The following is a 23,968-nucleotide window of genomic DNA, read 5'->3' as shown; positions in this document are numbered from 1 at the left end:
CTCTCACACTGAAAGAAAACACAAATCTGCCACAACATTCCTGATAGAGACTTGAGGATGTTAAAACACCCGTCAACCACTGAGAGGGTGCAGACTACCTCCCCATCCTCTAACACGCTAGCAGCTGCCCTACGTGGACGGTCGCTCTCACTCCTTCCTGCGCTTCTTGTCGTGGTAGTCGTCCTTTGAGCGGCTGCTGGTGGAAGGCCTCTTGGAGCCGCCGTGCTGCTTGGCCTCCTCCAAGAACTTGTCCAGACCGAAGGGATCCTCCTCAAACTGGACTGGCCCTTCCCTCCTCTGCCCGTGGTCGGCACCTGAGAACTCTTTGTCTGGAACAAACCTGATGGCGGACGGGAGAGGAAGACAGATTCTTACAGTGGGCAGCAAATTCCTAGTTTCTCCCACTGATCATTAAACTGTGTTCGCTGACAATATTAGTCCTGTTGCTGTTGTTCTGTCGTGCTTGTTTTTTGTACTTCAGGTATCCTCAAAGCAGGAAAGAGGAAGTGTAACTGCAAGAAGGTTGCTTCTTTTCTGTGAGAAGAAATAGAGGACTGGATCCACAATATCATGGAAATTCAGTTTTTATGTCTCAGAGAATTTGCTTAAGTCAAAGATTTTCTTTTCTATGTTGTGCACAGTGGTGTAACACCCTGCAGCCAGCCAAACATTCCTAGAGGACAATGACAAGCTGGTGACTAAACATATGGGACAGGCTATGCTCCGCTAGTAGAGTGTGGCACTGCTGCCCCAAGGACAAGGGCTCCTGCTGGGACATCATGTGCACGCTTGCCTCGTGCCTCAAAATAAAGCCAGAATGACCTCAAAATGATCCAGGCCTTTATTGTTATTTTCTCTAATTATAATTGAGAAGGTTAAAACTTCAGCAGCTCTGTTAGTAGCCTTATAAAATAAGAATATAACAGTCAATAACAATTGATTAAACTGAACTGTTTTTAAACCAGCAAGGGCAAACATCGAGTGTGGGATCCACTGCGGGTTGTGAAATAATGTTAGGAAATATTAAGCTATATTCCAGGGGAAAGTGATGTTTCACCTCAAGTTTTGAACTAATAGAGCTGATGATTCAGGCTGATATCATGTGATGATCAGCATTAAAACATAGTTAAGCTAATAATTTAATTAATGCAATGACGTTTAAGCAGACACAAAACATTTTTTCCTCATTAATATGCATATAAATAAGGCAGTCCAATCTATTCAAAGTATCTATTATGTAGGGAAAACTGTTATAGCATTTTTATTATAAATCCATAAGTTATTAACCTTTTATGCTTTTGAGGTGATTTAATTACGCTTTACTCGACAATAAGCCTACATCCTAAAGCATAGTTATAGCTTTTCACGTCGCATTTACTCCATTAATATGCAATTATGCATGAGGTTGCTCAAAAATGAAATAAGGTGTTAACATGAACCTTTTAATGCACATTTGAGAGTTGTTGTGTTTCTAAAACTAAAGAGGCTGATGCCACCATATGGCATCTGTGCACCATAGAAAAATGAACCTAATCCTATCCTTATTCATGTGTTCATGTGTGAACTATTTTTCCTTTTCCAGTAACCAGTGATTTAAAAGGAGTCTTTTCTCTGCTGGTCATGTTTGCAATTTTGGCATGATTCTCTGAAAAACAGGAACTACTAAATAATGGAAATCAAGTCAACATGTCAACAAGGATGTAACACTAGAATAACCAAATTACAACCATGAATGTATGCTATTGAGGATTTAATAAAACCAAGTAATTCGCAGTACCTGTTGTTTTGCATGAGTGTGTCGAAGTCATCTGTGTAGGCGTCCTTGTCGATATTCTTGCTGGGCCGGTAGATGTTTGAAGCCATGTCTCTGCCACCGCGGAACGGCTGGTCGTACACGTTGTATGTGTCGTCCTCACCACCAGCAAAACCACTATCCATACCCTGGAAAGACACAAACAGAGAAAGGAAGAGTGTCTTTTAGAAGATGTACAAGTGTACAACAAGGTAATTGCGAAATGTTTTTATGGGACTTTCTGCCTGCAAATAAATCTCTTATCTGGCTTTTGCTTCCCTTTTGTACCCACAAAAAACACATTATTAAGTGTTTCATGCTTGTATTTGGGTATCAATTTACCCAGTTTAATGTTGTGAAATGCTACTCATCTACCACCTATGTTCTGCAACTAAGGCTTTCATTATCACCCCCTATGTGGGAAAACACAAACCACTGGAGCCTGTACCACTTCAGGCAAACACTGGAAGTGAAACTAACTGTCTCCCTTACCTTCACATATAGCAATTCTCATTTTGGAAATGTTTCCTCATGTTGCAGAGCTGGGCATTCAGGCTGTCTACATACATACCGCTATTTTTGTCCAGTCAACACAAATCAACTACGTCTACACAGATGCAGTAAAGTAGCAATGATATATCCTAACCTTGCTCTGATTGAAGAGTCTCTGGTCATACTGGGCCTCACTGGCGGAGCGAGGGTTGGGCACGCCCAGAGCGATGAGCTCGCTGATATCCCTGTCCTGGTCTCTCTGCAGCTTGGACCTGGGGCAAGAGTACAATGTCTGAAATTTAGCAAAGACTCACAGCAAAAAAAAGAATGACACACACCAACAATGACATGAAAAGATAGGAAAAAATAACCGCTAAAAACTAGAAAGTACTTTCATTAATAATACTAGATTTTATTCACATTCATTTCTTATTGGCATGGCGTCAAAACTCACCACTATCCATACTCTCATTATATATTATTTCACAATATTTAAAAAGATATTGGCTAACATTTTTTATGTACACCAATCGGTATAACATAAGGCAACCTCAAAAATCGTATATTTCAAAAAAGTCCTTGGATTGTGTCATTAAAGTTTTCAATTATGATGAAATATGTGTAAACAATTAAAAGTTTTTTCTGTTAAGTTCTTAGTGAAATTAGCATCCTGACTGTCCTTCAGCAAACAGCCATCTCAAAGTTAAGTGAAAGGTAATTTTAAGATAACAAGGTTTCTGTTTTCTGACAGCTGGAATTGTGATTGTAATGAGCTCTCCTCTGAATTTCAATTCCTTCACTCCTCCAGAGACCTACGCTTCCATCAAATGACAACCTGACTTCACACACACAAACTGATCACACATCTCACATGCACAAACAGTGTGTAGATCACTGCAAGGACTACTGCGTGAGTAGTCTGCTGGATCCCGCTGCGTTTGTTCAGTATTACTGCTGGCCCCATGAATGATTCAGCAGTGAGCAGTGCATCTGTGTGTGCATATACTGGGAGGAGGGGTGGGTGAGTTCACATGCAGTGTGTTTAAAGTGCGTGTCCAGCACCTCTTATCAGGAGCAGCTCTGGAAATGTTCCTGTCGTGCTGTCTCTCTTTCCTTCTGTCATGGCGGATCTCGTCACGCTCTCTGGCCTCGCCGTCCTCCCCACCTGCCGCGTGAGACGGGTGGAGATGGATGAATGGGGAGGAGGGAGAACAGGGTGCAAAGAAACAAAAAGGACATTAAAAAAATAAAGAAGTAAAAGTCACACGAGGAGAAGAGTGGGCGGCAGATGATGTGAAATGGTGCAGTGGAAGTGCAGAGGTGAAATGAAACATGGGGATGGAGAGGGGAGAAAGGTGGGGAGAGAAATGAGAAGACAGAGATGAGGAGATGAGGAAAAGTGGAGGTGGGTTGTAGGTGATGTTGGGGATAATGGGTACAAATTTGTTTGCAAAGGAAAAGAAGGCATGTGAGGTAGGGGATTGACACACACTGTCAGTGGTCATATGGAAAGTGTTCATTCTGATTTTGCATCATGATTCGATGTGATGTGTCTAAATTGTCATTCAAAAACAGGACATACAACATTGATTTTTCTTCAAAAATATATGTAAATTATCAGATGGGAAGCAGACACATCATTTCACAGACTACTGGTCCTGTCAACACTGGCAGGGTGCAAAATGTTGTCATCACCTACGCCACTCATGCTCCAAATTTGGACAGTACTGACAACAGAGTCTGCTGCTCTCACACACACAATAATCCTGATCTTCAGGACTCACCTTTGTCTCCATGACTTTTGATCCCTGCCCTGCGGTCTCTAGCCATTTGGGCCAGTTCCCTCAGTTTCTCCTCCTTCTTTTCCTTCTCCTTCTGGGCCATCTTCTTCTCTACCTGGGCTCTCATCTCCACTGCCTCTCTGGCCTATGAAAGCATTTCAGTATATGAATTAAATATCCATAAAAAAGGTACAGATTTTATGCAATTAAACAATTGTGGATCACATAATCGATCAGGGACAATGGTGCAGCACCTTTCTATCAGCAATGTATAGCGCCTCAGCCAGCTTGGCAAAGTTTTCATTGATGTGAACTGTTTGCAGACCCCGACCATCGGCTGCCAGGCGTTTGTCAAGAGGAATGGTGTAGCCCTGAAAGATATTAATGACATTGAGGGGGAAAAAATGAGCAGGGATGAAAAACGGCAGTAGGACAATGAAACTGGAATTACCATGACAAGATCTGGCATCCTAAAAATCCAATGTTAATGTAATATATCAAAATCCAAAATAACAAAAAGCCTGGAAAAACAAATAAGCCTGCATGACTTACTCACAATGTGTCTGACATTTAGATACAGAAGTAAAAGTCAAGTGTTCCAATCAATTCTGGTGTCACATTACCTTAGCGTTTTTCCAGTTGGAGATGCATGGAGGAATCTTCCACTCCTGCTGCTCCTTGACTGTCATCTACAACAAAAAGGAGAAACTGTCAAACATAATTTTTTGAACAATGCAAACAACGTCATTTTGATTTTTCAATGTAGCGCTGAAAAAGTACTGAAAAGAAGAAGGTTTCTGGCATTTCAGCAAACTGTACCTTTCTGCTTGGGGAATGCATGACAGGGGCAGGGGGAGATGGAGGTCCTCGAGGAATCTTCTTGTTGATCCTGAAACATGAAATTACACACAATAAATCTCTTCATCTTTTTCGTCAGACTGAGACGGGTTGGAAAATGGAATGGAATAAGTCACAAGGAGTGTTTAGTCAAAAGGATATTTACCAATTATGAGTTTAATTTGAAAATTTGGCCCAAAATGACTTTATAATAGAAAGATCCTTCAATAATCCTTCTTTAAATCCTTTAACCTTTAACTTTAGACATCTAAATATATCAAAGGGGAAATGTGCAATTACTACTAGAATTATTGATTAAGATTTTCAAGGGAACCTTGCTCAAGACAGAACTTTAACAAGTTATGAATTACATCCTACCAAAATGTTTCAAATGGGCTTTAATTTTTAAATTCTTCTTTTTAATCCTCCTGCTTGTTAGTACTTAATTCTCACTTAGATGTCCTTTGGCTATTACTTGATGCTCAATTCAGATTAAAAACTACAACAGACATTCTTCACACAGAAAAAAATACATTAAGACAGAACAAAAAAAATGTATACTGACATTATTAATTAAAATGGCTGATCAACTATGTCCAAGACAGCCCAAAACAGTTCATTAGAATGATTATGCTAATTACATGAAATACCCTCTAATCTAAAGGTGTCAAACCAGCCTTTACACCAGAGCTTCAACTTACTGTGTCTGACACACGTTTACTTACTTGAAACGTGGAGGTTCCATTGGATCTTTCTGCATTTCCACCATGCGGATCACCCTCTGTTTGGCCCCTGAGTTAAAAGCCACTCCCTGCTGGGACGGGGTGTATCTTGGGGAGAGACAAAGAGGAAAGGAGAAATGTGTCACCATGTGAAAAACTTTACCCACGTATACTAATACAGACGAAAGGGACGACCATTTAAATGAATAAACAGTATGGTCTTAAGAGTTTCATAACATCATATGTCATCACTGGGAAGCATCTCATTACCACCACCTTAAATCCAACATGATGTTACCAGTACATGAACTCACAGTTGTAAAACAATCCATCTCTCCCTGTTGATTTCTGTGTACCAAACTGGTATTGAAACTGTTCAAATTGTAATACGTACCTGATGTATTGTGCAGGAGCTTGTTTGTCTGCAGCTCTTACAGGCATGGCAGCAGCAATCTTTTGAGACACCTGCTTCTCCAGAGCAGCACGGGTCTTCTCGGTTAGCTACAGAGGACACAAGTTTAGAAGTAGACGGATTAACAGATTCATTCAAACTCAGTAAAGTTAAAGTAAAAACTGAGTAACGGGTGGTCACAAACAGTTTATTTCTGATTGAGATTATGGTGACAAGTGACACTTTTACACTAAGTTTAAACATTTTACATAGTTCTAAAAACAACAAAAAATATTTATGATCATCATAGTAACATCAGCTTGTTTTTGCACATTGCATTGCAACATGGCTTACCTCTTTTACAGCCTCCTCGTCAGGCCTCTGTAGTTCTGCAGTGTCTTCATTCAGAACCTCCTTTGGAAGAAGGTCTGTGTACTTACTGAAGACCACCTGCAACAACGAAAGATGAGAAATGCTTAGAAATAACTAATGAAGCAAACAATGACTTTTTGTAATCTCATTGAAAAATAATATACATCTTGGCAATATGTATCATAGTGCCTAGTGTGTGCCTATACATACTGTAAATGAAAAGCGACATATAGAACATTTTTGCGTCATCAGTTTTGTATTGAGATGTTGTCAGCAATGGTGATATTAACCATAAGACTGCAACTTTAACAAACCAAGCTGAATTTTGTCAGTCCACACTCAGTGGAAAAGTCTTGCATGAAGCTGGCTGAGACTGAGACCTGTGAGTGACCTTCACATTATCTACAGCGGACAGAAAGACATTCTCAGGTACATCAGAGACTTCATCCCCTCGGACCTAGACAGCCTTCAGTTTGCTTACAGAGGGAATCGGTCCACAGAGGATGCTGTCTCCATCACCCTGCACACAGCCCTGACCCACCTGCAGCAGCCCAACACCTACGTCAGGATGCTATTTGTAGACTTAAGCTCAGCTTTTAACACCGTCATCCCAGTCAAGCTGGCGCTGAAGCTACACGCAGTGGGTCTGCCTGCGTCTCTGTGCCACTGGATCAGAGACTTTCTCACCAACAGGCCTCAGGTGGTGAGAATAGGGAACATCACATCATCCCCTCTGGTCCTCAGCATGGGCACGCCACAGGGTTGTGTGCTCAGCCCAGCCCTCTTCACCCTGTTTACTCACGACTGTGCTGCCATCCACCCCACCAACACAGTCGTGAAGTTTGCGGACGACACTACAGTAGTGGGTCTCATCTCAGATAACAACGAGACCCACTACAGAGAGGAGATACACCAGCTCACCCAGTGGTGTTCAGCCAACAGCCTGGTGCTGAACACAGGGAAAACCAAGGAGGTCATTGTGGACTTCAGGAGGTCCAGGAAGACGGATCACACCCCCCTCCTCCCCCTGTAGAAGTTAACGGTTGCTCGTTAACTTCTACAGGGCCACAATTGAAAGCATCCTCTGCCTCAGTGTGACAGTGTGGTATGGCAGCTGCACGGCACAGGAGAGGAAACAACTGGCACGGGTGGTTAAAACTGCACAGGGCATCGTGGGCTGCCCCCTCCCTGACCTAGACTCTATATATGAAGGTCGGGTCAGAAAGAGGGCGAGATCCATCGCCACGGACCCCAGCCACCCGGGCCACAGACTGTTTGTACCGCTTCCATCAGGAAAGCGGTACAGGAACATCCGCACCACCACTAACAGACTGAGGGACAGCTTCTTCCCCAGAGCTGTTAGAGCTATCACCCCCAGCAGCCCCTCACTGCAGTGAGAGACTGTGTGAACTGTGAACACTGCACACCGCACTTTACACCTACACCTACACCTCTACCTCCACCTGCACCTTCTGTGTACTTGACTTTTATGTACACACATATACTATAATTATATACATTTTAGTATATCAGCACATTTCAGTTTCATTGGCATATTTTATTCTGTCGGTACATTTCACTGTGTATATTTTATATTTTATTCTGCTTGTATATTTTATTCTGTTTGCACATTTCACTTCCATATTTTATTGTTTATTGTTTAGTATATTTTATTGCCTAAGTATATTTTCATTCTGTTATATTTTTAATTGCTTCACAAATATTTTTTTTTATTGCATGTTGGTTTATTTTATTTTATCTTAATTTTATTCACTCTTTCTAGTCTTATCTTTCTTACCATCTAACATGGGGGTTGCAATGAAAATTTCATTGACATGTGCAATGACAATAAAGACTCTTGAATCTTGAATCTTGAATGTGCAGGCGTCTCCCACCTTAATGCATGGCCATTCATTGTTATTTTGACCTAAAATATAATCTTCATACTGAATTTGACCAGTCTTGTAATGTCATCTTACTTAACATTTATCAAGTTATGCATGGATAATTCTTTTGACTGTGGGTTGAGAGCATCCTCGCTGACTGCCCAAGCAGCTGTTTGCCTGTATACCTTATCCTTGGACTGTCCTTGTCTGGCGATGGCATCATATTTGATCTTTCCTTCTGCATCCACCTGCACAGCCAGGGCATTGGAAGTCTTCTTCTTCCTGCCCATCTCCAGAGGAAACTGGGCAACATGGATCTCTGGGAAAGCTCCTCCATCTCCGAAATCCTACAGAAACACAGATGTTACAGCAACGGTGAGAAGACTGACCTGGTGTTGATAAGTTTTGCCTAGCTTTGTAGCAGTGACTTCTTTACAGTTAAGACATAAAGTGTAGGATTATCAGACAAGAAATATCCCCAACCACGACCAGACATGATAAAACCCCGTCCAATCCGTTTTAGCACGATTTACCTCAAGTGTACGAGGCACCCAGCCTTGTCTGTGTCCATAAGGAGGAGGCTCTCTGCGGGACGAAACCAGGGCGGTGGAGTAGGACTTCTGGGCCCGAAGCCTCTCCTCTGCCTCCAGCTGGTCCTGAGACAGTTGGGTCGGCGCCGGTAAAAAGCTGGACACAAAATAGTAGAATTGTAAGTCTCCTTGTTTAGTACAATAGCTGTGTTAAACCGGTTGAGAGCCTTAGCTACCGTTAGCCGACAGGGGCATCAAGTGCCTTCACGCAACTGCGTTGTTTGGAGATTGTTAAAACTGTTAGCCAGCTAGCTACCACTCAAGCTTCACACAGTTACAATTCTCAAGTACCAAACTGAAGCATGTAGCCAGCACACCACGAGTAAACAGTCGATAAACGCGTGTCGTGCCCACGGGTGCGTGCTGCTAAACTAGCTAACGCTAGCTAACTGTTATTGCCAAACGTTTAGTATTAGCTTACGGCATACACTTTCAGCTAGCTGCCATTAGCTGATGCCATTAGCTTCGATTAAAACAGGGAAACGATAGCGGGCAGACAAAAAAAATCAATGTGAAATCTTTCATGTAACCGGTACACCGTACAATATTAAGTGGAAACGATATATGATACAAGTGCGTTGAATAAAAACACAAAAGGCCTGGTAGCTGTACTCACCTCGTCAAAGACATTTTCCTTTCTTCCTTAGCAATGAACTGCGCATGCGCGGTGCTAGGCTAGACCAGAGGAGAGTAGATTTTACCTCGCATTTTCTTGTTATTTTAGATATGTAGTCTTTACTGTTAACGATTCTTTTCGTATTGCGATTATATTTTTCTGTAGTTCTATTTTTAATATGTGTTATTTAACAATATGAAATTATGCTTTGGCAATGTAACATAAAAATTGATGCCAATAGAGCTTATTTGAGTAGTGAGATAGAATAGAATTTGATAGAATAGAATAGACAGTGCCATGTTAGGATTACCATCATACTGTTAATGTAACTTCCACCAAAAACCTCTCAAACTTCAACACCGACTTGATAATAGCTTAACCCCAAAATATTTTGATGTCAATATAGTTCAAGATCCAAAGTGTGTTTTTCGTGGGTTTTACACCATACAGTGGTGCATAATGTACTTGTAGGGGAATGTAACATCCCTTCAAGAAAAAGGAAAATGCAGCTTTTATACCCAGGAGAAGTTTTAGCAATCTTAAAAGTAATTTAACATAGCAGTTTGAATTTCCCTGCATGTAGTTTCTCTCCAAAGTGATAAATCTCACTGAAGAGTCTGCTAAATTGCATCTGAGTGGCTGAGGAGTCTGGTAATATAGCAAACAGAGCAACAAAATGCAATCAGAAAGAAACTTATACAAGTCTTTGCTTGCACACACGCTCGGTAAATATTATTTCATAATCCGTTCATAATTTATTCATAAGTCATTTCAAGTTGTTTCATCTTGAGTTACAAGCAGATCTCTTTCATAAACTGGATATCCACAAAATTAGAAAGGAACGTTTGTAAAGAATGGGCCTTTTTTTATTGCATTTTGCCTTGCCATAGTAGAAAAGGCATAGGCCTCACTAATAACAATAACAATAGTTCTATTTTGCAAGAGCCCAAGTAAGCTATGAAAGTGACAGTGAGCCAGCATGGACTTCAGCCGTCATTCATTTGATTATTTACACCTGTGTTGTACTACTGTGACACAGAAGAAATGACCGCAACAGTAGTGGTTGGAAAATGTTCAATATCAACAGATCAGTCAATCAATAAATAATACTTATTAAATCTGGTATTGACGCCTAACACATCAAGCATATAGTGTCTGGTGTATTAGTATATTTTAATAATGAACTGGAAGAATTTCATAAATGCTGACATTACTGATAGAACTACCCACAATGAGAGTGCTTCAGTGCACCAACAGCAGGGATGTATAATGCTAATTTTGCTTTTTTTAAATTCCAATTTTAATTGTGTGAGGCGACTTCTGAGCATTTCATCTCTGCTGCCCAATGACTTCATGTAGTCTCAGCATTTTTTCTGCTACTAGCTGCTGTTTCGTACTGGAATCCCTGTACCATGCTAGCCAGGACAGACATATGTCTGTTATATTGTGCTGCATTGCAAAAAAAAAGCTTTGGAAATGCAAGAATGAGTGTCAAAGACAAATTTACCTTCTGATAGTAATCTTTGCTGGTTCCAGCATAATTGAAAATACTGAAAATGTCCATATATAAGCTATCATGACATCGTAGCATTGACTCCCCCCTTTGCCTTTGCACACACCCTCGAAACCTGTCTATGCTTTACTACACCGGAGAGTGCGGCTACTCTGAGTTCCTTCTCTCTTTAGAATTTAGCTTTGAAAAGGAAGGACACTTTTGAATGGACCATAGCCTGATCTATTCTCAGGGCCACTGATAAGCACTTGTTGATTCCTGTTTTCCACACCAGGGTTTCTCCTGTAGTGCAAACATTGCCTTTTTTTGCCACTTACTTATTCTACCTGGTTCTATGTACAGAGTATTGAGGCAGCGTAAGCAGGAAGGACAGCCAGCAGCATCTTGTGTAAAATGTCTGGAAGGAAATCCTCAAGCTGTTTCAGGCTCAGTTGCCAGTAAGGTATATATGTTTCACTTGAGACCACTAAACAGAGGGAGAACATAAAAGCTTGCAAAATGAGTTTTGCGGTGGAATAGGAGAATTATGTAATGTCGCCATAATAGACCCTGCTGTTATGATGAATGTGATAAATATCTTGACTCAGGCTCTCCTGCCATAATGATCAGCAATAAAAGTGACATCCCTACTGTGAATGACTGGTACTTGTTGGTCTTCCTCCTTTGCCTTTCCCTGTGTCTGCCTTTCTTTCTTTCTGTCTTTCAGTGCTCGTACTTTTATCTGGGTGTCTGCATCTTTTCCATCCCTGTATCTCCTCCGTCTCTGTTCCCTTCCCATCTTTCTTCCTTCCTCTCCCTCTGTTTCTCGGAGGAGGAGGCAGTCTGTCAGTCTCTCAGCAGAGACGTGGTTTATTAATGTGACACAGGGTAAAAGGACACGTCAGAGGAGATCAATCACAGAGCTACGGCACGGGACAAGAGAGCTTTTAATAAACCCAATCATCTGGGTGCTTCTCTTTTTGGCGGTGCCTGGCATTTGGTATTGAGGAGCTCTATACCGTTTTGTGTGCCCCTCCCTGGACTTGCTGCAGGCTGACTGATGGAGTGGGCATCGTTCCACTCAAATGAAATCACCCTCCAGGGAGTTTGTAAGCAGTGCTTTAGGTTTTTGTGTATTTTCTTCGGGATGGTGGGAGATGTTGAATTCATTTTTTTTTGACACGCTGGTTATGTCATATTCCTCACCAGCAGCCTTACTGAAAAATTCATTGAATTTTATTGAATTTCTCGATGGGATCCTTTGAAAGAAATGTATAAGCTGTGAACAAAAGTCTCTTGAGTAGGATTTACAAATCAAAGACAAGGGCTAAGGCCAAGGCCAATTCTCTCTCAGTATTAAGTGGAATATACTCATCAGCTTCAGGTCAGACAATGACAACAAGGAAACGTTTTTCTCATCATGAGGCCAGACTAACAATGGGAGGGGCATCCACGTCCTGGTGGCAGAGGGCTTTGATGTGAGCCGACACGGAGGTGGCGGGGCTACTGGCTACGTTACTGCTCCCAGTAATAGAAGTGTGTGGGGCTGAGGAAGGCAGCACATGCTCTGCAGTACCTCATCGCATGCCCAATCTCAAGTGTCACTGCAGAGCACAGAGGCAAAGAGAGATCAAACTGGAGGAGAGTGATTAACAGACACATAAGCAGCCATCATACACCCTTTAAACTGGTTGTTATAAGTTATATGTCGATCACATTCCACATTGTGTCTATTATTTCTTACTTGAAACAGATCATAAATAAGCTAACATTGGCTTTGCCAGTTACACCTGGCAGTTACTGGGGGGGAAATATTCAGAAACATCTAATCTCTATGTAAGAATTACTTTTTAGTGCAAATCATTTTAGTTAAGTGATGCCTAAATTGGCACTTAGTAAACACTTAAAGGACCAGTGTGTAGGATTTAGTGCCATCCAGTGGTGAGGTTGCAGACTGCAACCAACTGACTACTACTGCTACCCCGTCCTGCTAAAAACAGCAAAAATGGAAGGCCCTCTTTCAAGCGAGTGTTTGGTTTGTCCATTTTGGACTTCTGTAGAAACATGGAAGTGACAATGTCATATTCCCCTTTCTGCTGGGGCAACGGTTGCTAGTGTCTGTGATGTCCAGACTCAGCCTATAGAAACACTTATATATCATGCGCAGACTGGTCCCTGAATCTCCCACATTAACACACTTTTTTGCTTCCTTCTGATTTATTGTAAATCCTGTTAGCATTAAATTGTACGAGAACTTTTCTAAACCAGACCTTCGGTAATAGCAAGTGCTGTGTTCACACTTTTTAAAGAGCTATGGTGAACAGGGAAAAGCGGAATATTATGTTGCGCTTCTAAGCAATTCCCTGAAATGCAAAATGAGTGAACCTCTTGGGCTTCAGCATGACAGAGAAATAGAAATAAGCATTTTTCAGGTCCATTTTAGTGACCCAAATTAAACCTGAACTAATCTAAATGTCTCTACAGTAATTCTGAAAATAGCTGGGGATAACATTTCCTGTTATTTCCCTGTAAGAGATTGTTTGTGAATACCCATACAAAGAGGAGTGAGCAAAAAACACACATGCAATGCGTAATCACTCTACTGTGGCAACCAGCTGCAGCATGGATGAACCTGCTCAAATGTCTTGTTGGCCCTCACAGCCATCAAGTCTGCGCCTCCAGCCTGTTTAGCCCAAAGATCCCAATGGATCCCTGATAGATAAGATGAAATCTATCCAGACTTATGAGCTGCTGATTAAGTCTTGACGCGTTTCCTCTCTGTTGATTAAACTGAACACTGTGCCTTCTCTGTGGCCAGCGGAACATGATGGGTAGCCAGTCCCACCAGGGAAGGAGACTCATCAAGAGAATCGCGCTCCTTTCGACCAATGAAATCGCTGTGTAGCATCAGCGATAAAGGTGCCGAAGAACAAGTCCAGAGAGAGTAAGTCCAAAAGTATTTCCATATCACATCAACGCAGGGCTCTCACGCCTAGCATACAGTGCCAGTGGGCATTCACCATTGCAGGTGTGGACCATATTATAACATCCAAGTGACTTTTTCAAATGCGGTGCTGAAAATGGATAAGACATGCAGCTAGTTCAGCTCTCTCGTAAGGACAGCCCCCTTTTCACATTTTTGATAGAGTATAAATGAAGAAACACATTCCTCTTATGAAAAATAAAAATTTTAAGCAATTGCTGTCACATTTTTCCCAGAATGACTGTTGATATACTGAAAAATTACTATCTTTGATCCAAATATATTTCAGCTTTTTTGACCTACCTGACATAAAAATATAGTGACATATTCTTTTCCAAATCTTCAAGCCCTAAATTTGTTCATTATTAGTTGAATACTGTACGTACACTTTCAGGGCCTTTATTCAGCATCTGCAGCTTTGCTAGAATGCAATGCCTGCATGATGGAGAGCTCATTTAATAGTGCCGCACTGTTACCTCTATCTTTGAGTCACAAGTCTTCATTTGAAGAAGATAAAAGGAACACAATGTTACTGTCTTCTCCCTACATACAGCATGTTGTGTTCCCTGCCCACCACAGACACTGATGTTTTCCACTAAAATCACTCAAAAGGTAAACAGTGAGACACAGGGAGCTCTTGTAAACTCATCAGTTTCTTGAGCTGTGGGAATCAAAGTAAAGTTTCTCTTCCCCTCCATGGCTTTTGTAGCGGGAGTTTTGTTCTCAAAGCTGAGCTCCTCCCTGTCGGAAATGATTCATGTCACAATTATTACCAGGTAAATACTGGGAGGAGAGCGGGAAGGAGAGGAAAATAAAAAGAGAGAAAGCAAGAGCCTTGTGGCTGCTCATGGGGAGTGAATGAAAAATGAAAACAACCCAAAGTGGGTCAGCAGCCTGCCACCTCCCAGTCTGGTGAGTGCACACGCACGGGCACGCACACACACACACAAATTGAGATACTCGAGAGGACGTTTACTGCATGAGGCACAGCGCGGTTGACAAAGTGAAGCAATGCTGGAGTGGCACTTTGCTTATTCATGGTACCGCTGCAGCCCTCCACCTGATATAGCAATCTCACGCAGCTTCTTTACTACTATGTGCCACCGAAGATTATATATGGCGGCAAGATGGCTTTAGATTAGTTTAAGTCCATTCAATCCTTACCTGTCATATATGGTTACACAGTGAATGCCCTCTCTGCAGCTGCTTTGATGAAGGGAATCAGTTTGAATTACATGGATGTGTGCTGCTGTATATTGGGGAAAACATCATTCGTAAATCCAGGAGACAGGTATGGAGAGCTGCTGTGTGTGCTGGCTCGTTATCCCTGACTCGTCATTAGTGCATCACTGTCTTTCTAAACTGTCTATAAATTTCATGGTTACACTGCTGTTAGGGTTTTTATTGAGTATAGGTTAAAAAAAGAGGGAGCAAATAGGAAAAAAGAAAATAAGATGGATATAAAAAAGACTTATCAGAAAGGCTAAGAGAAGCAAGAGCAGATGGAGAGAAACTATAAGTTGTTTTAATGGCTGATAAATTCTCCTTACCCTTTACCACTGACCTTAACCCACTGTTGTTGAAGCCGGGGGCCATGCTATCTGGCTTTCCCAGAGTGCAGTCAGTCCTGCTCAGAGCTCCTCTTTGCCAGCACCAGGATGGAGTCCAGAGAAAGACAGGGCCAATCAAGGTCAGGAGAGGGCTTGCACGGCTCATGAGGGCTAAATAAACTGCAGGCACCGCCTTTACTCCAAAGGAAGGGGAGCAGCTATGGGAGCCCTGGGGAGAAGGGGGCTGCGGGGTGTTGATGTTCCATGACACACTGTTAGGTAAAAACGTCACCCTTCATCTTTGTGTACCAGTATTTTCTCATTCTGATTCGGATCCCTGAGCTATTTCGTGAAAAATATGCCTACATTTGTCTTATGGACATAATTAGGTCACCGGAATGGATGATTAGGTTTGCAGCAGAACGGATGATTCAGTGTTTATGACCATGTAGTTTATGCAGTGATGCAAACAGCATCAACACATTTGCACATCACACACTCTTGGCTGCCTGGTTAAGGTTGTGAATCATATGTTAAACACTTCCTTTCATCCAGTAACAGCTAGACTGAACAATCTCTTAGCCAAATTGGATATAATGTAAAGATATTCCACAGAATTGCAGTCTTAATTGCATAGTTGTTTAATTGCATGTTCCCCTTTTTCATAAATTAAAGGATGAGTACGTGATATGGCAATGTGTTTATTTACCCATTGGGTTATTATGTGATGAATGAACCGTGTCATGTACATCAGATGCAGCCTGGGCTTCAGTTCATATATTCACCACTAGATGGCAGCACCACTCAAAGCTGGGCTGTCAGTCATGCACACAAACGCTCACACACAAATCCAAGCACATACACTTTCACAAGTGACAACAAAGATGCCTGCAGGTGTTTCCATGACTGAGCTCGACTACACTGCATCTGTTTTGCATGACAAAGAGGCAGACATTGAAATGGCGAGATGATGCTGTAGCTTTGTAGGCGACTGTATGTTTTTCCTTGCGAGTGTGCTTGTGTGCAGCTCTGTGTGAATGTCAGAGGAAGTATTAGCAGAGGGTGAGAGAGAGGGAGCCAGCAGCGGCCAGTCAGGGCCTCTTTACATCAGCAGGAGGGCTGTCTGAGATACTATTCCCACTTCTGTATTGGACTTTATCCAACTTCCGCAGTGCACATCCCATTCAGGGTGCTGGGAGGGAGGTGGACTCCCATCAGCAGTCCTGTCCTCGGCCTCCCAATTTGAAGAGGAAGTCATTCATTTCCTAATCGACGCAAAATTGCTTTGTCATTTGGAGTGAGCTCGTTGTTGAGGGGGCAAACGAGAGCTAATTAAAATGCTCTCAGCACACATCGTCAGCCTTTTCACGCAATTACTCAACATGCTGCTTGTGTTCACATAAACAAGCTGCTCACAGATAGGCCTCATTTCATGCCACGTTCATGCCTTTCGCACACATGACGCTGGCGCTCGGCGCCTCGCCGCTGATGTGACCTTGAGAAGGGGAAGGGGAGATACAGGCGGTGCTAGTGGGAGCAGCAGCGCACAGGGCTAATCTCCAGAGCTTGTCGCTCGATGAGGAGCGCTGATAGCGAGCAGCAGCAGCGTCTCCAGCAGTGGAGATACGTATCGCTCCAGATTTGAGACAGAGCCCTCGAAGTGAAGCAAAGGATTTGAAAGCTTCTGCAGTTCAGCCTCACTTTCTGCTCCGTTTTATGTTCAGTAAAGGTAACACAGTTGAGTTTGAGAAAAAGGGACTGGTGATGCTGCACTTGGGGCTCACATGGAGAAAGAGAACCTGTAGCTGCTGCACTTAACACCTGGAGCAGTGCCGTGCATTTGCTGTTGGTGGCTTGACAATAACCCAAGGAATCACAGGGCTAAGTTTCTGTCTAGCTCGCTATGAGACTGGAGAGGCAGAACCTAGTGTGGTGCGAGTGTGTGTTTCTGGCGGAGTGCATGCTTCCTCTATGTATGTCAGTGGACATAGCTGCACACAAATCAGTTCACAGACGCACACATATTCCTGTCGCAGTTGGGGAACTGCCAGGACAGCTGCGCCCTCCAACCACTGTCTGATTGATTTGTTGGAGCAACGATGGCCCCTGTGCTTTCATCTTTATGCATGGAGGTCCCCCGAGGCGGTCCACCCCCCCCAATTTTCCGCACTTCCTTTCCATCGTCATTCCTTCCGTTCACCCCCCTCTACCCATGCTCCCTCGACCCTACCCTTAACTACGCCACCACAGGCAGCCACTGTTCTGAAATGGACCTCATTATCAGAATAAGTGCCAGCGGGGTCCACCTAGGGACAGCTGCATTCTCCACAGCAACCAGACAACATGTTTCGGTAGCGGGTGGTGCGATGGGGCCACTCCGCCCTAACTGCTTTCGACAGGTGAAGGAGACGGGAGGTAGGATGTGCAGCTGTGCCCCACACATACCTGGTAGCAGATCAGCTGGCGCCGTCTCATGAGGAAGAAGGGACACAGCTGCGAGATTCAGGGTTTGTTCCACCGTGTAGAGCTGGTATTTAATGATATAATGCTGGCACATGCAGCTCAAGCCCTTGTAATATCATTAGACCAAAACCTTTATGTTGACATTATTTAGAGAAATGAAAGTCAAAAGTTCTTTTGTGGGAATATTCCAGCATCTAGCTTCTTCACTTTCTTGCTGGTGGCTAGATAGGACGATCTATACTACTCTCATGTCTACACAGTAAATAAGCTTCCATTGATTAGTTTATTAGCTTAGCATAAAGACTGGAAGCAGGGGGAAACAGCTAGCCTGGCTCTGAACAAAGTAAACAAAATCTGCCTACCAGCACCGCTAAAGCTCATTGATTAACAATGCTGGGCAGTAATACATTAATTAGTGACACATTACAGTAATCTTCAGTACGAAGTCGTGGGCTCACAATTTGAATTACAAGACACCAGATTTAAAAACTCTGGTATCTGGTGAAATACAGAAGGATTTACCTGGCGGTGATGGGATTAATCAGCAATGTTTGAACTTGTTTGGCAAGGGCTCGGATGTAACGGACATTAATTAATATGTAGCAGTCCTGCACTACAGGTTTAAAAACACAATATGCGACCTGTGAGTGTGAAGGCTTTGGACTCGTTTCAGGTAACCCTTGATGGAGCTGGGCTGAGTAATGACAGCAAACTAAGGAGTAATGCTGCTAATTACTTTGGCTGCTGATTAATTAGTAAAATGATGTAATTACTTCATCAATGAGAAAAGGAACATGCCCAATGCTAATGAACACGTTAAATACTTAATCCCTACAAAAACTGAAGTGTAAAAACGACTGTGTGACACCTGCCAAAAACCTGGCACGTAGCCCCCAATTAAACAAAACTTGTGGTTTTAGGTTGTGTACTGAATAAACAAGCTATATAACACATTAATTACTGAGTGTTAGTATAGCTTGTTACTTTGGACAGGGTCAGGCTAGCCTTTTAGCACCAATTCAGGTCTTTATGCTAAGCTAAGATAATTGGCTGCTCACTCCAGCTACAGATACATGAGAGTGTATCATCTAATCAACTAATCGCACTTTTGGCAAAATAGTATTAATTTTTTCAAATTTTAGTGCAGTTTTAGTGGATGAAACCTGTTTCGGTTTCGGTTTTATCTTATCATTATCTGATGAATACAGCATCAATTTAAGGAACACACCCGGATTCATTTGATGCCAAAACGAATCGAATTCATGTTGATGGTAGTGTGAAAGGCAAAAAAACTAAATGTTTGTGTCACCAGACACATCAGTTAGCGAGTTAGCTGCTCAGGTGTTGTTTATGAATGCAAGATGTAGTTTTAGACTGAAGCTTCTGATGCTGCCTCAGATTAACTTGCTAAACGTTTGAAACGTCAGCACACACACACTCCAGTGTGTACATGACACTTACTGAAACACACACTCTCTCTCTCACACACACACACACTGAGTCCTTTTCAGCTTCTGCACTGAAGAAAAAAACTCTTCTCTTTTTGTCAGCAAAAATAGAGATTTTAGTAAAATCTAATTTTTTAAACAGTATTTTAGTATTTTTCTTTGAGTGATAGTTTGTGTTTAATGATGTGGGTGCGTCCTTTCATTTCGTCTTAGTCATTGAGTCGAACACATTTTTTGGTCGTAGTTTTTGTAAACGAAATTAACACTACTACCACTATTCATTCAAAAGAGTCTTTTATTTTTAGAACATTTTTTTCTTACATATTTTTTCAGCCAACGACTGCATCCCGTCAAAGGTATTAAATTACAAATAGAGCAGGACCAGGCACGGTGGACGGTGGGGGTGGATAGTCATTTACATCTCAGAGGCAGTCAAGGGTAGCAAGCCCAAATGGAACTGCCACTACTGTCTCCCCCTTGGTTTTATCGGGCTATCTCTGAATTAGCAATGTATGAAAGCAAACCATAATATGGATTTGCAAGGCCTCCCCGCATAAAGATAGCTCAGGATCCACCACTTGAGGCCCAGGCGAGGGGGGACTGTGGAAGATCACAGGGCGACGCGTTTCATCGTGCTGGTCTAAACCGTGAATTAGCCATGCATGACAGAAAAATACAAGCCATGAAATTAGCTACAGCTCCCCTCCTCTGTGATCTGTCTCCCCAGACATCAGTTGCTTCCTGCCGTATTTTTGCTATACTTCCCATTACAAATAAACTAGCAGGAAAATGCAGATTAGATTTATTATTAGGGGTCAGCACTGCAGAGTGGCGTGGAAAGTCACATCCAACGCAATTCTGTAACATAATTTGCTCCCATATCAGATGAAAATTTGAGTAATGTGTGATGCATTTCAAACGATTGCACATATTTCTAACCGGCTGTAGCCGAGAGGTGTTCTTTCAATTATTTAAAGACGCGGCTGTTTTGAGTTTAAAATTGTTTATGAGGGGGTAAGAAATGCTGCAATGATGCCTTGAAAATGTCTAGGTTTTATGTCCCGGCTGATCTCCAATCCTGCATCAAAATCACACTGGCAATGAACTCAGAAAGAAAGAAGGGACGAGGTAGGAAAGTCTTTGCATGTCTCCACACTGATGAGATTAGAAAATAGAAAATACACCACTGATTTCTCCCCTTGGACTTTCATGTCCTTTGGCCAGCAGTTGACAGAACATATAGCACAACACATGTAACAATCATAAGGGGCGTCTTCATGAGAGTCTTCAAGGACATTGACTCTGTAGGATGTTTTCCACCATTTTCATTAGAGGTTTGATTCCCTCAGGAGATCAATGCGCATAGTTACACCCACCGCTTTACGTTCCCATGTGATATACCCACACTTACTCGTCCTTGCAACATTCTCCAACCAAAAAACAAACAAACAAAACATGTCAATTGCGGTGCTTTGGGGAGAAAGGAGTCACTCGACATTGACTCAATTGACCCCGCTCTCCCGCCGGATTGAAGTGTTTTTGGCTGAGTGAACAGTGTTTCAAGGTTATGGAGAGAGATGCAGTCAAACGTAATGGCAGCCTGTAATGAGTGTTTTCCTGTGGGATGGACGGTGACTTTGTGGATGGCAGGTGATTCAAGGCCTGGGGGAGTGAGGATTAGAGAGTCTCCTGCCATCTTTGAGTTCAGACTAATTTAAACTGATAAAGAGCACACTTCCTTTATGCGAGTCTTATTATCTTTTTGTTTGATTGTCAATCTGTTTCATGTGCCTCCATCCCTTTGGCTTCCTTTGGCTTCCACCTTTGTCTCGTTCTCCTCTCTGTTGTGCATTTGTCTTTGTTTCTGTCAGGCCTATCGTTAGATTTCACCTGCCTTGTTTTCTCTTTCCGTTTTCCTCCGTCATCTTCACCTGCAGAAAACCTGTGACTGTGATATCCATTATAGCTTTTTACAGATTTTCAGCTCACTTATAAAGGCGTGCATTCCCATGGCTCCACCTTCTGTGATTTACCATGCAAATGACGTCACACACAGATGAAACTTTGTCCTTGGCGCTGTATGAAGGGACTCACTGGTATTAAGCTCTAAATTAAAATGCCCAAGTCAGTGTACGCTGGCTTGCAATGTGAGAAAAGCATTTGCCTTGAACTTATGCATGACAAAGAAAGACCAACTCAACTGGACTGTATACACATGCTTATTGCCCACTGGCACATACACATATTAGATATATGTCTTTAGATTTGAAAAGGCCACTCATGTGCGGAAAGTAGCTCGCCATATAACCACACTATAATGTTTTTGTGCAATGTACCATTCAAACAGGCACCATCTATAGGTTTTCTTTGAGCTCAGATCCTTACGTCTTTTGAGATCACCCCACGCCCCCGTACTGAGCCTGCCTCAACAGAAACGGCACAGCCACCTCTCCGCGTCTGAGACACGCTGTGGCAGTAAATGCTACAGAATAAGACTCATTGGTCTCAGCACCGTGGCAGAAATAAGTGATAAATCACGGTGCGGTGTGATGTGGACACTTCATCAGGCTGTGCATTTGCTGAATACGCCCGCTGTAACGCTGAAGAAATGAGTGCCATCACCCGCTCCTCATTGTAATTAATGTCACCGCAGAAAAGGCAGAGTGTGAGAGAAAGATAGAGGGAGAAAGGGAGAAGAAAGAAAAGACAGAAGTGGAAATGAGCAGCTAGCAAGCCTCAGAGAACGATGTAATTTATGGTTGGACCAAGGGTTGTCTTGACTGTGAGATAATGGTAGTAATACAAGCATAAGGGCTGTCTAAAGAGAATTCCTGTAATTTTGGGTGGTTTCAGCCAGTGTAGCTACATGTCATAGCTAGCACACAGGCAAGTAACTGTGCCTGTCTTAGCTGGAAACAGCAGTGACACCATGTTGCAGCTGGAGCTCGGCTAGATGAGAGTGAATAAAAACATAAAGTTGCAGACTATAAAGCAAAAACAAAGAGCTTGAAGATGCTACAACAGTCCGCAGAGGTGATGCGAACAGTGGATTTGTGCGATAATTATGTTTCGTTTCATCCACCTCTGCTCAGGATGAACTTGGGTGGAGCTGTACATAAGAGTTGTCCTGCCCGAGCAAAAACAAGACAACCAACAGAGGTGAGGGAAGAGGCAGAATAAGTGAGAACAGCCCCAGCGGACGTTTCGGCTGGTGCTACAAAGAACAATGGCTCCATTTTATTCAAGCGACAGTCAGCATATACAATAAACGGGCTTGAGCCATAATTAATGTAATTATTTGCACCTGAGTTTTTCTACTGGGACATGTCGAATGGCTTCTGAAAAAATGTCAATTAAGAAAACAAATTCTTGATAAGTATCAGTGGATCCAAAGTGGAAAAGTCAAGGCTGCTTGACAAAGATAAAGTTCATTTATGTACTACCGCCATGTTAGACAGTGACGTATCTTCTCATTGTATCATATTTTATTGTCTTACATTGCATCGGAATTATATGCAAATTTGTCTGATGTACTATTGTATTATACAGTATCAGATGGTAAGGACGTTTCACACTATGTTATCAGACACAGTGACTTCTATATTCTGCAAGTCTATTCTGCAAGTGAAATGTTCACAGATGTATTCCTGCCATCTGTCCCTGACACTGTGCATTTATAACCACTCCATCATGTTTTGCTCTCATTTTCTTGGTGTGTTGGCCGTGGTCAGCCTTGGAAATGGAGAGGAAGCGGGGCGGCTGTATAAATAACAGGCCTCCAGGTGAAAGAGAGAGAAAGTGAGAGAGCAGAGAGGAGAGGGAGACAGGGAGCAGATGCAGAGCAAGACTGGCTGACAGAGCACGGCAAGAAACAAGAACAGGATCATGTATTTATCCAATCCGACCTGGAGCTCTAATGATGAATATCAGCACATGGGAATTATTGCTCTGTTCAACAAATGAGACTGTAGCTTGGTGGCTGAAAACAATATTAGCTTGTGTTCATTGCCTTATATTTCCATAGTAATAGCTATCTCATGCTCTCTTTTCTTTTGACATAAATGGTCAGTGAATGGATTCGTCATACAGTACATGTGCATTATTGAACATGTAACGTGATGGATGGCTCCATTTGAAAAGAAATGGTACACACAGATAAATATAAGGGCCTTCTGATGAGGCTTGAAAACACAAACCTGCTCTTTTTCTGCAAATTGGATTTTGTCCCTGCACTGGTAATGAAATATAATAATGACTTCAGTGATCACATGTCATAGTTGAGACTCCTGCACCTCCACAGGTCAGAGCTGCAGTGCCGATCTGAAGTACCTGTACCTGATCCAAATCCATGTTTCGCGTTTCTCCCTCAAAATGCAAAAAGAAAAGAAAAAAGGGATGCATGTCAACGCTCAAAGAGGCTTACTGATACAATTCTGTTTTGTTTGAAAAACACCTGCAGCAATTTCTTTACTGAGCGCCCCAAAGCTCAGCGGTATTTAAAATCCAGCACACCTTTGATCGACACGCATGACGCATTTTCTCACCCTCTCTAG

General features: G+C 42.4%; 1 protein-coding gene across 1 annotated transcript; it reads right to left on the bottom strand.

Annotated features, from left to right (window-relative positions):
• On the bottom strand, positions 1-9,517 carry snw1 (SNW domain containing 1). The gene is made up of 14 exons (XM_041958412.1): positions 9,480-9,517; positions 8,807-8,960; positions 8,459-8,620; positions 6,370-6,465; positions 6,019-6,125; positions 5,628-5,732; positions 4,885-4,954; positions 4,689-4,754; positions 4,320-4,436; positions 4,069-4,210; positions 3,347-3,449; positions 2,439-2,556; positions 1,778-1,941; positions 1-340 (listed from the first exon to the last, which is right to left on the bottom strand). The coding sequence occupies exons 1-14, from the start codon at positions 9,491-9,493 to the stop codon at positions 148-150; spliced, it is 1,611 nt and encodes a 536-aa protein (XP_041814346.1). The 5' UTR covers positions 9,494-9,517; the 3' UTR covers positions 1-147.
• Between the last annotated feature and the right edge of the window lie 14,451 nt (positions 9,518-23,968).

This window comes from Chelmon rostratus, chromosome 18 (genome assembly GCF_017976325.1).
Source record: "Chelmon rostratus isolate fCheRos1 chromosome 18, fCheRos1.pri, whole genome shotgun sequence".
NCBI classification, from domain to species: Eukaryota; Metazoa; Chordata; class Actinopteri; order Chaetodontiformes; family Chaetodontidae; genus Chelmon; species Chelmon rostratus.
This window is presented reverse-complemented; position numbering and strand designations above follow the sequence as displayed.

Excerpts from the sequence above, each read along its gene's own strand:
- snw1 (XM_041958412.1), bottom strand. Across the intron at positions 4,955-5,627 it reads ATGGAACCTCCACGTTTCAA|GATCAACAAGAAGATTCCTC; the intron begins GTAAGTAAACGT and ends TTCATGTTTCAG. Across the intron at positions 4,211-4,319 it reads TATACATTGCTGATAGAAAG|GCCAGAGAGGCAGTGGAGAT; the intron begins GTGCTGCACCAT and ends ATGCTTTCATAG.